General features: G+C 39.8%; 2 protein-coding genes and 1 pseudogene across 2 annotated transcripts; 2 read left to right on the forward strand and 1 right to left on the reverse strand.

Moving 5' to 3' along the window:
- Window positions 1-362: 362 nt before the first annotated feature.
- LOC149104313 (uncharacterized) lies at window positions 363-1,350 on the reverse strand. Its single transcript, XM_089272066.1, has one exon. It carries the CDS (start codon window positions 1,337-1,339, stop codon window positions 473-475), a length of 867 nt encoding a protein of 288 aa, XP_089128192.1. The 5' UTR covers window positions 1,340-1,350; the 3' UTR covers window positions 363-472.
- Window positions 1,351-1,359: 9 nt separating this feature from the next.
- LOC149104314 (uncharacterized) lies at window positions 1,360-2,986 on the forward strand. Its single transcript, XM_089272034.1, has 2 exons — window positions 1,360-1,545; window positions 1,839-2,986. Exons 1-2 carry the CDS (start codon window positions 1,483-1,485, stop codon window positions 2,868-2,870), a joined length of 1,095 nt encoding a protein of 364 aa, XP_089128160.1. The 5' UTR covers window positions 1,360-1,482; the 3' UTR covers window positions 2,871-2,986.
- A 4,924-nt stretch (window positions 2,987-7,910) lies between these two features.
- Window positions 7,911-8,993, forward strand: LOC149104315 (uncharacterized; annotated as a pseudogene).
- The last annotated feature ends 6,671 nt before the right edge of the window (window positions 8,994-15,664 follow it).

A 15,664-nucleotide genomic window follows, 5' to 3' on the forward strand; every position in this document is an offset into this window, starting at 1 on the left:
CTGCGGTTTTTTTGTTCATTTGGTCAAGTTCAATTCAATCGCCTTCAACAATCAATAAACACCAGATAGTGTCCTTTGTTCCACACGAAAATGTTACACACGATTTTAGACCAAGGTTTATTAGGAATTGGATGACTCAGTATTGTTTCTTTTTGGCTGTTTTTTCTGAAATTAGGGACCGTTCATTTTTTATGAGGGAGGGGGGGGGGGGGGGGCTGGTGGGATTTGGGAAGCACCATTTAAAAATCGCATGACCTCCCCTCAGCTTACCAATTTTTTCGCATCCCCCCCCCTTATAGCGGTCATTTTTTGGGATGACCCCCCCCCCACAAAAAAAAATTGAACAAACAATATTTAGATTTCAACTTTTATAACATTTCTCTATTATCCCCCTACTTCACGTTATTGTGCTCACTATGAAGACAATATTGAAAATCCCTCTACTACAGAGAGCTGTTGTTTAAAAAACAAATCAAAAGAAAGAGAAGTCAATTTCGGATCTCCTAGTTATGGCTCGCCCTGAGCGTGTGGCATTTGGCCTCTCATTGGCATCTTTCTCATCCGAATTGATGAATGCAAGAATGATATCACTTGAGTCATCTTCTCCCCCAGAGTCAATGGCATCACTGTCATACTCATCATTGTCACTTTCATCCGTTTCACTGCTGTCAGCACTTGTCCTGTTGTCATTTTGGGTCAATGTCCTTGCATTTTTCAGTGTTGGCTGGCCAGCTCTGAGAGGACTCTTCTGCTGCAAACATGAATGTCTTACAATTGCCTTTACTTTCTCACTCTTGCTGCTTTTCAAATGCTGCTTCAGCCCGTGGTGGTTCAAGTACTTGTTTAGTTCTGGAACACGTAGCTTTTTAAGCTTGGTTAGATCTTCGCACAACTCAGTCCAAGGATAATCCTCATATGATTTATCTTTTGCGTCCCTACTTAACTTTGCCTTTTCTTCTGCTCTCTTTTTCCTTTTAAATTCCAGCACTTCAAGATGCTGAAGATAATCCACCACAAACTTTGATTTGACAATAAACTTATCTGCAAATAGAGCAACGCTCTCTGGGTCAGATAAAACCAGCCTGCCACTTCCATGCTCTTTCTTCGCTTGGACCCTCGGCTGCCAGTCATCTGGATCACACCCTTCTTTTGGGGTCTTGTGGTAGGAGAGGTAGGGGTATTCCGGTAGGCAGGAATGGTCAGGAACTGGTTTAGGGTATCTTTCTATGGGTGGTCCAGTCCATTTACAACAAAAAGAACAACTTTCTCCTACCTTTTCTTGACAGGACAACTTTAGAAACTCCCTGTTGTTCTCCCCCTCCTCATAGTGCTCATTCATAAACTTCTCAATCTTACTGAACCAAGTACGAAGTGTTGTGAAAAAACTGGAAATCTGTTGATGTGTTGTGTGAAACACATTCTTACATTTAATTTACAGATGTCTTTATTTGGAAGGTTTTTCCCTCTACTCTAGTGATAGGCATGTATGAATGTTGCCCTGTGCAGGTAAAACAGAAAGCTGTTGAAGTACAAGAAGATGAGCCGGTAAGTGTTAATTTCTTGTCAGTGTTCCAATTTTTATTTGGACATTAAAAACGCATGTATGCTTCACTTTTATAATGAGAAACGTCTGTATTTTCCTATTGAAAAGATAGCACCTAACTATCACCTAACTGTTTGAACATTTTTAAAATAGTATGTGTCTTTTAATATATCGTTTGACTTAGGTCTACATTTCACTACACGAATACAACATTAAATGGTTACACGAACCATGATCATTCGATAATATCAGTTCAATATAATAAATAAAAAAATCGTCTTTCCTTTTCTGGTAGGTCACTAGTTCCTCCTCTGCTGATGATACAACCATACCTCAGGGTCTCCGGAAAACAAGCCTTGGCTATATTGTTAATCCAATCGGGAAAAGAGCGCATTACTACATGAGCATCATGAAAGAGGCTCATTCCAAAATGCGCAATAATGGCGAAAGCGACGAGTCATTTAAGAAAAGGTTTACAGCTGAACGATCCAGGCAGTTTGACATCTTACAAGCAAAAGAAGCAATCTTTCTAAGTGCGGATGGCTGTTCAGAAAGGGCGAGTGAGTTTTTCATGCCAGGGTACTGGTTGAAGCCCAGTGATGGAAGAAAACTGAACTTCTCCATCAAAGAGCACAGAGCAATGGTGGCAAAGTTGAATGCCATATTGAAAGATGTAACGGAACACGATTCCACACTCTTTCAGTCCAATGGGCTTGCTTTAAAGCAGGGCGAAGAATTTGCCCACAGTTTTAATGTAAAACAGATCAAATGTATAGAAGCTAAGTTGACGAAGGTCACCCAGGACATGGAAGCACTAGAAAATAAGAAGAGTAATTATAACAGCATATTCAAGGGCATACTCAAACAGCAAATCAACAAAAGGAGAACGAAAAAAGAAAACCGCAGAAAGTCAAATGAAAGAAAGAGGAAGCGGACTGAAAACAACGTCCAACGAGTTTATGGAATCTGTTTTGGAAACCCGCTAGGAAATAATCTTCCACAATGCCTTGTGTACCCTCCAAGAACGGCCGTCCCGGAAGAGTGTATTAAAGTTGAGGATGTTGCCACGTCATTATTTAGAAGAGATGGGCCATACATCGCACAGCTCTTGGAAGGGAATTATTTTACCAATGCTGCAAGAAGCAAAATCACCACCAATCTTGAGCAGGAAGTCAGAGATTATGTTTACACCTTCATGTACCCTGAAGAGTACACTCTGACGGAAAGCATTGCTGCTTCTTGTAGCATTGGTGAAAGAGACTCCCATAGCAGCACAAGCGGCGACGAAGAACTCGACGACAGCGAAGATGAAGATGAGTGCCAGTGAAAGTTGCATTCGAAAATAACAGTGTTAAATACTTTTTTTCAGTAGCTACAAATGCTTTTTGTCGCCAAACGTTTTTTTAAAGCAGTAGGAAAGTTTGTAATAAATTTGTATCCTGCCTTCTATGTTTATTCTGTAGCAATTTTTTTGATATTCAAACATTATTCCATTTTAAAGTTTTACTAAAATATTTCACGTGACCCCCCCTTTTTCCCTTATTTTTTTGGGATGGCCCCCCTTCGAAAGCCATTTTTTTTCGCATGACCCCCCCCCCCCAAATCCTACCAGCCCCCCCTACCTTATAAAAAATGAACGGTCCCTTAATTGCACACTTCACATGTAGGAATGAGCTGTTCCAGCTGAAAGTTCATCCCGAGCAACCAAAAATATGTTTAATAACATGTGTGCTTGGTCTTTCTCATAGTAGTTGGAATTACGATGCGTTCACCTCTGTATACAGCCCCAGTCTTTGATGGTCCAGAATGAAAGGATTTCAACGTGCACATGCCTTTTTCTGATTGTCCAGCCTATATATGTGTGGTGGATAACTGACTGCTGGACGTTATCGTTGGCTGTTTCGTCTTCAATTTCACTTAGCTGGCTTGTTACGCTTTGGACTTCAAGAACCAACCCAGTAGTTTCAACCTATTGTTCACTCTTGCTTCGATTCTGATTGGTCGTTTGGACTCTGCTAAGAGATCCTTGTCTTTAACACACTTAAGGACGTTCGGGCGAAAATTTTCCAGTCGATGGATATTTTCAAAATTTTTACTGCAGTCAGATGATGAGTTACTTGTGCCAGAAATGCAAATGGGGGTCGCCGAATTCGTTTCAGAGATAAAGCGTGTGGATAACTAGCCTGATTTTAAAAAAAAAAAAAACATTGGCGCACGTAATTCAGCATGGCCCACAGGTGTTTATAGTTAAAAAATATCGGAGGTGATTCGACGGAGGCAAACAATCTTAGTCATACTGTGTAGAAGTGGGTCTGTTGCGTAAATAATTCCATATGTTGCCAACGTTTTCAAAAAACGTAACCTTTCAAGAGGCATCTGAAACCGCCGCACAGATAAACAAAGAGCTTAAAATAACGGAGTTCGATCGTGCATTTTGCAAAAAATTCAAACTTCTTATCAATAGATTTTCTTCATTTGTTCGCTAAACATAGAAAATCAGTAGAGAAAATGATCCATCAAAAGAAAAATAGGGGTCACCGAGCGTCCAAGATCGTTAAATCCAGGCAAAGCTATAGCAAAGGCCATTTGCGCTATCATTGTTCATTTTATTACGTAGCGCGCGCATTGACGCATGACGTGGCGTGTGAATTTACGTGCGCAGTAAGGATGCGCAGAAAAAATTAGCGCGAACGCCGTTAAATTCAAGGTCATATCGCATGATTCTACGGAGCATTCTCTGAAGACGAACAGGATTGTCTGCGACCGGTTGTTTTAGTATTGCAGCAAGTTGTTTCTGGTCATTATAGATTATAAGTTTTCTGCCATACGCGTGAGGCCAAATACAATACTAAGCATCTCTTTCTCAATTTGGCTGTAGCGTTTTTTAGTTCCTGTTAGAGCTCTTGATGCGTACTAAATGGGTTGACCATTTTGCGTAAGGTATGCTCCTCAGTTACTCGAGGAGGCGTCGACTGGTACTTCGGTTGTCTCATTTGGGTTAAAATATCTCAGCATTGGTGCATTTGAAATGAGTGCTTTTATTTCATCAAAAGTGTTCTGTTCGTTCGTTTCCCAGATGAACGTGGTGTCTTTGTTCAGGAGTGTACTGAGCGGGTCTGATTTGGTTGACAAGTCCTCAGAAAAGCGTGAAAGGTAGGTTACAACATCCAGTACGCGTCTCACTTCATCTTTGTTGGTCATAGCAGACATGGATTGGATAGAATCTTGTTTCTTTGGGCAGGTTTGACGCCTTTTTCTGTCAGCACCACACCCAGTGTTCCTTAGCTGGAACTTTTCCATGTCGAATTTGATATTTTTTTGTTGGCATCCTTTTAGCAAATTAAAGCCAGCAGTCTTTTGTCATGGCCTGCTGTTGCCTCTTCAGTAGCTGTTGCCATCACCTCAGATAAGGATGTCATCAGCTATAGATTTTACATCCTCCAGAGCTTTAAATTCTCTTCAATTCTTCGTTGAAATTCTTCGGGTACTATACCATTTCATTCTTTCGAGAGGGATATTGGAAGTTGTGAGCAGTGAGCTCGCTTCGTCCAGTCGGACGTGCCAGAGGGTAGACTTTATATCAAGGTACAATGCTAAGGTGAACACTTTAGCATTCCCTGTTTCAGTAAGCAGGTGATCGACAGTTGGAATTGGGTACTCTCAGCTCTTGAGTGCCGTGTTTAGTGCAGAGTCTTATTCCATTCTTAGCAGACGGCTTGTTTACAATAGTGGAAGAACTCACCCATTCAGTGGGCTCAGTCACTTTTTCCAGAATATCTTGTTCTTGGAGGTTCTTTAATTCAGCTATAAAATTGTCCTTTACAGAAAGGACAATCTCTCTAGGAGCTGTTTTGTGAGGAGTAACATCTTACTTTGTGTATAGATGGAGTTCACCTTCGAGCTTTCCTATAGTGTCATCAAAGACATTGCAATAGTTACTCAGAATGGTTTCCATGGAGAGTAGAGCGGGCTCTTCTGAGGCAGTTGAAGGGACTTTAGGATTGGCCGGTTCTACTGAAGCAATGTTGTCTCGTTTAAGCTCAATAAGCTTTAGCGTTTCAGAGTCAGTTAGACCAACCAGGGGAGTTAGGTCCTTCACGACAATTCTGAACTGAATTATCACTTCTTTTATTGGTTGTAGGGTTGAGTACAAAGACTTTTCTGGTTCCCAGTGACTCAAGTTTTGTTTCCTTGTCATAAAGTGAAAGAGCAGGCCTGACTGAAATGTTTAAAAAATCTTTGAAATCATGATCTCCACTTATCTCTTTGTGCAGGCTCACAGGTAGGATACTACACGTCAATCTGAAAATTCACAGGAGTTCTCTTTTTTGACAGTAAGAGATTTGCAAAAGCTTTCTTGTGATCACGGTGTTGATTTAGAACACATAGTTTATCCAGAACTTCCTAATTGTGCACTTCACCATCTTCGTCAAATCTCAGAATAAAGGACGTCTTTGGTGATTGGGTTGTATTTGTGTAGCTGACTTTGCTCGTCTTTCTCTTTACAATCGTTTGCATTTCTTTGAATTTGGCAAGTGATTTTTGATTTTACAATGTTTGCAGACTGCCTCTCAAGCAGGAGACCCTACTTGTTGGCGCAATAGCTGCTTACCAGAACTTTCTTTGCCTTATTTAGCCAGAATCTCAGTCCTTCGACTCTTTAAACTTGACGTCTTCGTGATGATATGGATACGTTTAACAACATTTCCGCTTATTTTCACGTTACAACCGTTTTCCAGAAGCCTTGCTTATGCAATTTCAACACTACATTCAAATTTCAAAGGCAAGCCGCCTTCCCTCCTAGGGGGGCTCTTGTCCACCATCTAGCTACCTCGAAGGTGACGTCTCCCTGAAAGCAAAGTTAATTTCTAAATGTTACGGTATCGCTCGACCGACAGAAACATATACTACGACACTCTTCAACGAACCCAACTTATTTATTTAACAATACGTAATATAATCTTAGTTACAAAGGGGCGATTTCTGAACAACACAATCTTCTATCAAACTAGGTTAAGCCTACTGCTAAAACTTTAGCCACCACTGACACGAACTCACAATAAATCTCGATGTCTCCCAAAGAAATCTCCTTTTGATCCACTTGACCTTGAATAAAGTTTCCTCAATAGCTTTTCCAACAACAATAGCTCTCTATAGCCTTCCCATTCGGTCTCTGCCCAGAACCACTACTACTAGTACCTAGCTGATTCTTCATATACATTTAACTAATATTCTAGAACGTTCTTGGAGCTTCCGTTTATGTAGCATTACATCTTGATGACATCATTCGGTAGAATGCTCTAAACTGTTCCATAGCGTGGCAGAAGAAGGTTCTGGCACAAACATTGCGTGACTTGACATTCTAGAAGTTTCCAGAAACTTAAACATTCACGACTTCTCTCCATAACATAAAGTAGGAGTAAAAAGTAACCGTGTTTTCGGAAGTGACGAACACCCCAAACAGCAGCGGCTTCTTTAAAACTGTTATCACTCAGAAACGATAAAATATGTCTTAGTTTATTTTTACGTTTAATTTTTAGAATCAATTTTGGTGCTTTTCTAACGTCTTACAATATAGCCACGCAAGAGATACTCTTTTTACGTGGATGGGAAAAATAATGTCGTTGGATTGTCAGTTATTGCTTGGTTCATTCTTGAATTATCCTGGAACGGGAAATATTAGAGAATATTAAAGATAAAGGTATTTGTTAATAAGCAAATTTACACAACATTAAAACTCTCCTTTTTAAAAATAGCAGGTGAAAAAACTCAATTATCTCATGCAAAATAACTGAGAAAGACAGAAGGGTATTCTCAAATTAGGTTTCTTTCTGTTGTACATTCCAAACCTGGCAAACTTGCCATCAAACAGGCGTATGTGTCTATCACATAGATACCTTGTATGAATCAGATGAATCAGATGCAATGACAGCTATTGAAAGACGACCATCAACGAGTGATAATGGAAGCTGATAAGGGGAACTGTTTTGTTGTTATGGACAGAACCGACTATGACACCAAAATGGAAGCTCAACTCGGTGACCGTGACATTTACCATCTAGTCGAAAACTCACCCATTCTCTAAAATTGGAAAGGAACTGAACAGCAAACTCTTCGGTCTTAAAAGACAAAACAAGATTGATTAAACGTCTTATCGCAAACTCCGTTCCACAGATGGTTCTCCGCCCGCCATCCACGGCTCCATTAAACATCATAAACCAGACTTCCCTTTGGACCGATTGTTTTTTCAATTGGCTCCGTCCCTTATAATACATCTAAATTCCTTTCTGATATTTTATCGCCGATTCAGAACCTTAATAGATAATTAGTTCTTAATTCTTCACAGTTCGCAAAAGAAGTGTCTAATATGGAAATCTCAGATGACGAAGTGATGGTTTCATTTGACGTTGTGTCGCTTTTCACAGCTATCCCAGTGTACACAGTTTCTGAATACATCTGGAGCAAGTAAAACAATGACAATACGCTACGGTTTAGAAAAAGCCTCAACATTGAGGACATCATTTCTCTACTAGACTTTACCCTTTCAAACAATTATTTTGTCTACAATAGCTGTGTACACAAGCAGATTCATGGCTTTGCTATGGGCATCCCAGAAGGCCCACTGTTTCCAACCTTTGCATGGAAGCGATTAAAGAATTTGCTATCAGCACCTTAACCGTTCCACCAAGGGTCTGGGAACGATATGTTGACGACAGCTTTGTGATTATCAAGAAGAGCGCTGTCTCTTCCTTTCACGATACTCTCAACGCTATCGATTCCAAAATTTCTTTTATTCTTGAAGTAGAAAACAGCGGTCAAATTGCCTTCCTAGACACCTTGGTTTCCAGAAGAAATGTTTTTGCCGTTATTGATGTGTATCGGAAGCCAACCCACACAGACCGATACTTAGATTTACATTCTCATCACGAAATAAAACACAAAATCAGTAAAGCCTCGATCCTTCTATCCCGGGCATCCAACCTCTAGCAGCTGTGAGGGGAAAACACGTGAAACCAACCACGTGATGGACGCGTTAAAAGCTAACGGCGGTCCATCGGCTATTATTTCTAACACTCTCAAAAAGAAGCCACCCTCACCGACAGTTCCTCAACCAGAAGAATTGGTTTCTATGTTTTGCAAATGGGTCGAATAATCGGACACATGCCAGGGTTTCTCATGCCACCCTTACATCAGCGGCCTGACAGAGCCTCTTACGAGATTACTCCGTAACAATGAAATTCGAGTGGTCAGCAAACCAGTTAAAACCGTCCAACAAGAATGTCCGTCTCCAAAGTTCAGACAACGTTCGGATCCCTAATGTAATGTTGTCTATAAAATCCCATGTAAAGACTGTCCTTGGAACTACGTAGGAGAAACCGGAAGATAATTCCAAACCCGAAAACAGGAACATCGACGAAACTTAATTAAAGAACTACACAAAGGGCTCTAAAGTTGCCAACCATGCCTGGTAAAACAATCATTCTACTGACTTCTATAAAACGTGTGTAATCGACAAGGGTAACTCCCGTGTTCGGGAAACGCTAGAATCCCGGCACACTTCGAAAACGGTTGGCGCAGACAGTAACTCAAAACCATTGCCTAGGCAATATTCCGTTTTATTGTCATTAGACATAATTTACATTTTTATCTCCTATTAGCTCTTTTCACACTTCTTTTTGCATTCTAGTTCCATCAAATTTTTCGCTCCCCTTTTTCGTATATATTTTCATTCGCGCACCTTACATTTTCATTCGTTAAAGGTTATAGACTGATAGCCGGAAGCTTATGTTTTAATCTTTGTTACCAGAGAACGTTTTTACTTCTTTCTAAATATGTCCTGTCCTGGTTACAGCTATTTTTTTAAGGAGGGTTTGTTTGCTCCCTGGGCTGGGCGGAAGTTTCTGTACACCAGTTCAAGGCCAAGTATTTTCCAGTGAAACAAGCGCAGTTTTCAAATCGTCCGGAACGTGACCTTTCTGAATGAAAGATATTTATCATCTCTGTAATGGAGGGAGCTAGGACATTCAGATACGATTTCAGCAGCCGAGTGGGAAAAGGATCTAATGAACAACAGGCCCTGTGGACGACTCACAAACAATTCTGCAAACTTCCTCAACAGACAGATAGCGTGGACAAGCTTTCCACCATGTTTACATCAGAGATAGAAAAGGGCGAGGTTAGGTGCGCTAGTGAAAACGAGCCTTAAGTAGTGAGCGCATTTTCCAAAAAGGATAGATTAAGAAACAGGACGCGACAAAGAAGTGAGAGGCTGACAAACAGTAACAATTCTAAGTGAACGGCTCTAAGCTTTCACAATCCTTTAGGAAAACTCAAAAGACTGAGTTTCCTTTCCATCCACAAATGAAACACTGAGGGTCTCGCGACAAATAATGCCATTTTGACCACCTTGCCTTTGCAATTGAGCCTGCCTCAGAAAACTTTGGGAAACATAACCGTCAAGAAGACGCCAGGGATGCTGAGAGATAAGGGGTCTTTTAGCCAAGTTGAAATTACTACAAAGTTATTCGTTTATCAGAGTCATTTTTTGTGCTCGTTCAGTGGTTTTTATATAACATATTACGCGTTTTTTTTTGGGGGGGGGGGGGGGGGGCAGTTATCACTTCGCACGTTCATTTTGATTTTGCACACCCAGTGTTTTCTCACGAAAATCGACGCAAAAAACTTGTTCGTGTGAATACCCAATTCACACAAATTAAGATATTTTAACTTTATTCAAATAATTAAGACAAAGTCTACTATAGAAGCATTTACAATACCTTAGAAACAAGCTAACCTGAATTTAACAATGCTCAACTAGAGTAACTTCTTTAAATGAGCTATCATTTTAAATGTTTAAATGCCCAGTCTGCAGGGGATGTGCACGCGCGAGTTTTCCTGCGTAAAGTTTGTACCTACGCGCAAATATCGCAAATATCGAAGGAGAGTATCTTTCAAGAATCAAGAATATCAACCTGTTACCACGTTGTAGCACCTGTCAAACTTTGACATGGTCATACTTCATGCGGTGCACGGTATAAAACTAAAACGATGCTACAAGTATGACATTTAATTGGATCCTTTTGTGCTCTGCGGACAAGCTATTTTGATATTAATAAAAACAAAAAATGCATGAAAGTGTTCTATCATATCGCGACCAATTACTGATGTTGTGTTTTTCCTTGCAGATCAGGCTTCCAAGAAAATGTTGAATGAAAAGATAATCATGTTATTGATCTTATGCCGGCCAGTGAAATCGGACTCTTTATCTGTCAGGGCAATTTATCAGTTCGCCCCCTTCCCCCCAATTCAATGTTGTTTATCGTGATGAAGTCGTCATTGCCCGCTTACAACATTGTCGGGGGGAAAGGGGGTTCCTTATTCTAATGATGTCATTAGGTATTGTCCCCAAAATACCCTGTCAACGCATTGTCGTGCTATCTGATCCGGGTGTGCCAAGAACTTTTGTCGAGGATTGTAGCAAGCTGTGTGTTGATGATAACCTGCCCAGGTCCTTTAGGTGTTCCAATGTAGGAAAAAAAATCCCAATATTCATGCTTCGTTGATCAACGTTTAATTGAGCGATTAAACCTTTATTGATCTCGTTTTGTGAATAAATATTACGGTATCGTATTTACAATGCCGATTACGGTTGACATTATTTGCTTTATTAAATCCGGTTTGAAATCACTGGTTATCCTTGCAATCTGATTGACTCTCAGCAGTGCGGTTTATTCACGAATCGCACTATTTTTTGCTCTAAATCCCATCTTTTTCTTAGCCAATGAGAATGGGACAGTTAAACAAAATAACTAATCAGGTTTCAAGGCTACTTTAAAGTAACCAATAGAATTTTAGGAAAATGAAAGACAAAAAGCCATTGTGTGGCGAATTTTGCAACTATAATTATTGCCAAAACTTTCTTGCTGTTGTTGTTTTTCAAAACAACTGGCAAAATTTAATTTAATAAATTACAGTTTCTGAATGATTATTATGAGCTCCTTCAAGCTGAAGACCTGCTATAAGGGAAGTTTCCAACTTTCAGTGTCCATTTTGACGAATATTTTGGCGATTTTTCTTCATCTGCTCAGGATCCTTGTGATACGGAGTCCAGCAAAACATAAACAAACAAAAACCACACAACAGCAAATTTAGAGCAATCTGAAGAAGTAGTTTTTTCCAGGTTTCCGGTAGTTTCAAACGAAGCAATACAAGAGTTCCACTCTGTCGCTGTGAATACACATAGTCAAAATACGCCACGCTCCACAATGCAGTGAATGAACGAATGTCTTCGAAGCTGGTGCCAGTCCCGCCATCTTGAAAATATCTTGAAACAAATGGTGCCGCAAGAACTTGATAAGGTCATGAGTATGGAGTTCTACGCCGAGGTCACAAAAAGAAACGGAGATGATAACGAGCTGGAATCCCTTAAAATCATGCAGAGTGCCATAGAACGGTATTTAAAAGAGAAAACTATCCACTGGGCATCGTGCACTCGAGGGAGTTTCAAAACTCAAAAGAAGTCCATCGCAGTATTACATAGGATGCACCTTTAAATTCCTTGGGCAAAGACAACGAGAAGTCTAAGCCTCAACCACAGAAGAAAGGAAGGCATTTCATCATTGATTTCAGACCAAGTTGCACTCCACTCAGTTCAATTACCATTATTAAACCTAATTTTCTCACCTTTTTGCAATTAGGAAATTTCACCTGAACGGGTGGAATCATGCAGCAATTTAGAAGAAGAGCTTGGAACTTTATCCTAGAGAGATGTTTGCGCCACATTTTGTCTTCTAAATCATATTATTCATGTTTCCTAAAAGAGGTGCCTGCTTTTATCTTCATGGTATACGGTTGTCTGCGCAATAGCAACTACAAACTGTCCCTGAGGCAAAACAAGCTACAGAGGTAGGTTATATCATTTATTTCAAAACTGGGTTATGATTTCACTTAAAGAGGCTCAAAACAGTTTTTTTGTTTTTTCGAGACTTGTAGAATTAGGTGCGATTTTTCAGGCTTGGAACCGTACTGTTTTGAATGGCTGCGCTATATTTTAAAGGTAAATCTGCACTGTACCTTTCATGTGTTTAAGTCATAAATTTGGGTTGCACTGTTCTGTTGCATAGCAACAAACTTGGGCCACTTTTTACCATCAATTGCATCTATCTTAAAAACTAAATCGTGGTCCAAGGAAACTTGGACAGCTCATTCAGACAGCCTTCCCATGTCTCGCCAAGCTTAAAACTCAGTGTGCTGCAAATATTTTCCACAGTCTTCATCACAATAGCAAGGTCTACTCGTTCGCGCGCCTTATCATGGTAATAGTTCCATGCATCTTTACTGTCCATCATAGCACAGGATAGCCTGCGAACACGGAAGTATTTCCGACTCTCGCTTGTCTCCGCCGAAAATAACGTCTGCGAACCCGAGCCAGGAAGCGATTTCTGTGACGTAATGACTTTTGTTTCTCTTTGGCCAATCAGATTCCATGATAGAATGAAACTCGAGTGCTCCTCGCAGCGAATACCTCGCACAGTAGTTCTGGGGTTATTTGAGCTAAACTGTGATTGGCTTAGAATTCCTACGTCACAGAAATCGTTTTCTGGCTCGGGTTCGCAGAAGTTATTTTTTTCTGCGGAACCAAGTGACAGCCGGAAATACGTGCTGTATTCAGTTATAAAACAGCAACGTACGAGCAGCTTCTCCGATGGGCAGAATTACCGAGTTTAGAAAATCGAAGACCACAAGTCATTTTAATTTTAATGTATAAAGTAAAGCATACTTTAGTACCCAAGACCATGAGTGACATTATCCCTACTTCAAATAGTAAATACAATTTACGTAATAAAGATTTCTCTATCCCTAGAGTTAGCACTACAAAATACGGTAAACATAGTATCCGATATCTGGGACCCTATTTATGGAGCAAAACGAATAATAAGCTACGTCAAAAACAGAGCCTTGAGGCATTCAAAAGTGTAATTCGTGCAATGGACATAACCGGATTGTTGGACGGGAGCTGCAATTGACAAATGTGCCAGTCCTGACCAAGACTTCGGACGTTTGTCCCCCTTAAATTATTTATATTTTAACTAATTTCATACTGTTTATAGGTCACAATTAGCAAATAGGCTACTAGGTTATTAATAGGTTACTATTAGCATTGTAAATAATTTATTCTTTTATAATGAATTGTAAGTTTTATTTAAATTTCTAATTTAATATTTCTTTTATTGTTCAATTTTTAGCTTTTTAATTAAGTGTCCGCAATTAGCTCTTAGCATAGAGCTAAATACTTATTGACGCTTAAATAAAGTTTATGTATGTATGTATGTATGTATGTATGTGTGTATCATGTGTGTATGTGACGTCATTACTAGTACTTGCCTCTGAGACATGTTCAGCATAAATTAAAAAGTTTCCCGCGAATTTTATTCATGAACCACACCTCAATCTTGACGTAATCAACGTTAATGTATCCACCACAAATTAATGAGAATCCACCTCAAAAAAGGATAATTCCAATTAGGGACTTTCATACCGGGAAGCCTGGGTACTAGTCTCGCGGTTTGTAGGGACAACAACAAATATGGCGGCAGTGTGACAAGAAAGAATGGTGAAGTGGTTTTGTTGTTCGGCATTCTGTACCAACAATTTACGAACGCGAAATCCTCAAGGGGAATCGACCAGGTTTTATCGTTTGCCCCGTGACCCTGAGGTTCAAGCTGCCTACACCAGGATTCTTCAAATGACGGGTCTAACCTGGCATTCTGGTCATATTTGTGGGGAACATTGGAGCCGTGGATATAGAGAGAAGCGAGTGCTGATTTTCCTGGCATCCCTGCCCCAGCCTCTCAATTAGTGACACTGGAAAAAAGGCTTAAACAGGCAAAATCTCTACAAGAGAGAAAAGCAACAAAGCCTGCCAAACGAAAAGTAAGTAGTCTCGAAAGGAAACTTTTTCTGGCCAAGCGGTGTTCTGTAGTTTCTGGATCTAAAAAAAAAGAGAAGCTCGAACAGAAAGAGATCAGCCAACTGCTGAAAGGTCAAGGAAGTTATCTAAACGACAGTTATCGACTCGTTTGGGTGCGTTGGAAGAAGATAACCAGCTATTGAACGGGCACCTGACCGATGCTCAAGACATGGGGTGCTCACCATTTACAAAAACCATCCGGTTGGAAATTTCAGGCATAAACATTAAACAATTGAATGCCACGTTGCGGGAGAAGGAATCGCTATTAAGTATATCCACATCAGCTAGAGAGACTTAAAAGAGCAGAAAAATAGCATCACCTCAAATCACGGCCCATATCTTCTGAAGCTTCCCAAACGGAATAGCGCGAACCATTTGATTTTCCAACTGGAATTTCCGGTTTTCCCATGTAAATGGTAAGTACCCATGGTTAAAAAACTGAGGACTGAAAATCTCAGTTTAAAAACTAAATTGCGAAACATTGAACAAACCTAGCAAAATACTAATAAACAAAATGAGGAACTGAAGATTGTTGTAAAAAGGCTACAACGAGAGCAATTTAGCAACTCCAATCTCATTAAGAAGCCAAATACATTTAAGTACTTGTGTGGATTATCTGTTGAACAGTTAAAAATGATAAATTATTGAGTATGGCTAATCCGTGCACCCTGCGTAACAGATAGTTACAGGATATGGCTGTTTTTATTTACAAGACAAAAAAACACATTTGTCCGAGATATATTGCAGACCTCTTCCATATGACAGACACCAAATATTCACTGAGAAACAAGGAGTTCGCCATGCAAAGATTTTTAAACACGACTACATATGACAAGCATTCCATCAGATACATTGGCCCAAAGTTATGGAGTCTAATACCCAAAAATATAAGACCTTTCTGCATTATCTGTATTTAGGCAGCGTATTAGAGAGCTTGATTTAAATTCCTTACTGGCTGATGCTCATTGTTCTGATTGTATTTTATGTCGTACTTAATAGACACTTTAGTATTTTATAAAGTCTGTATGTATTTGTAAATAGTTCTAAGCCACACTCAACAATCATGCACAGGTAAATAAGCTCATTAATTTCATACTCGTTTTATCAATTGTAAATAGTTTTATTAATTTTAATTTATTCATAGTGTCCCC

The sequence above is a fragment of the Orbicella faveolata genome, unplaced genomic scaffold (genome assembly GCF_042242905.1).
Source record: "Orbicella faveolata isolate gen_17 unplaced genomic scaffold, um_ofav_v1 contig_34, whole genome shotgun sequence".
Taxonomy (NCBI): domain Eukaryota; kingdom Metazoa; phylum Cnidaria; class Anthozoa; order Scleractinia; family Merulinidae; genus Orbicella; species Orbicella faveolata.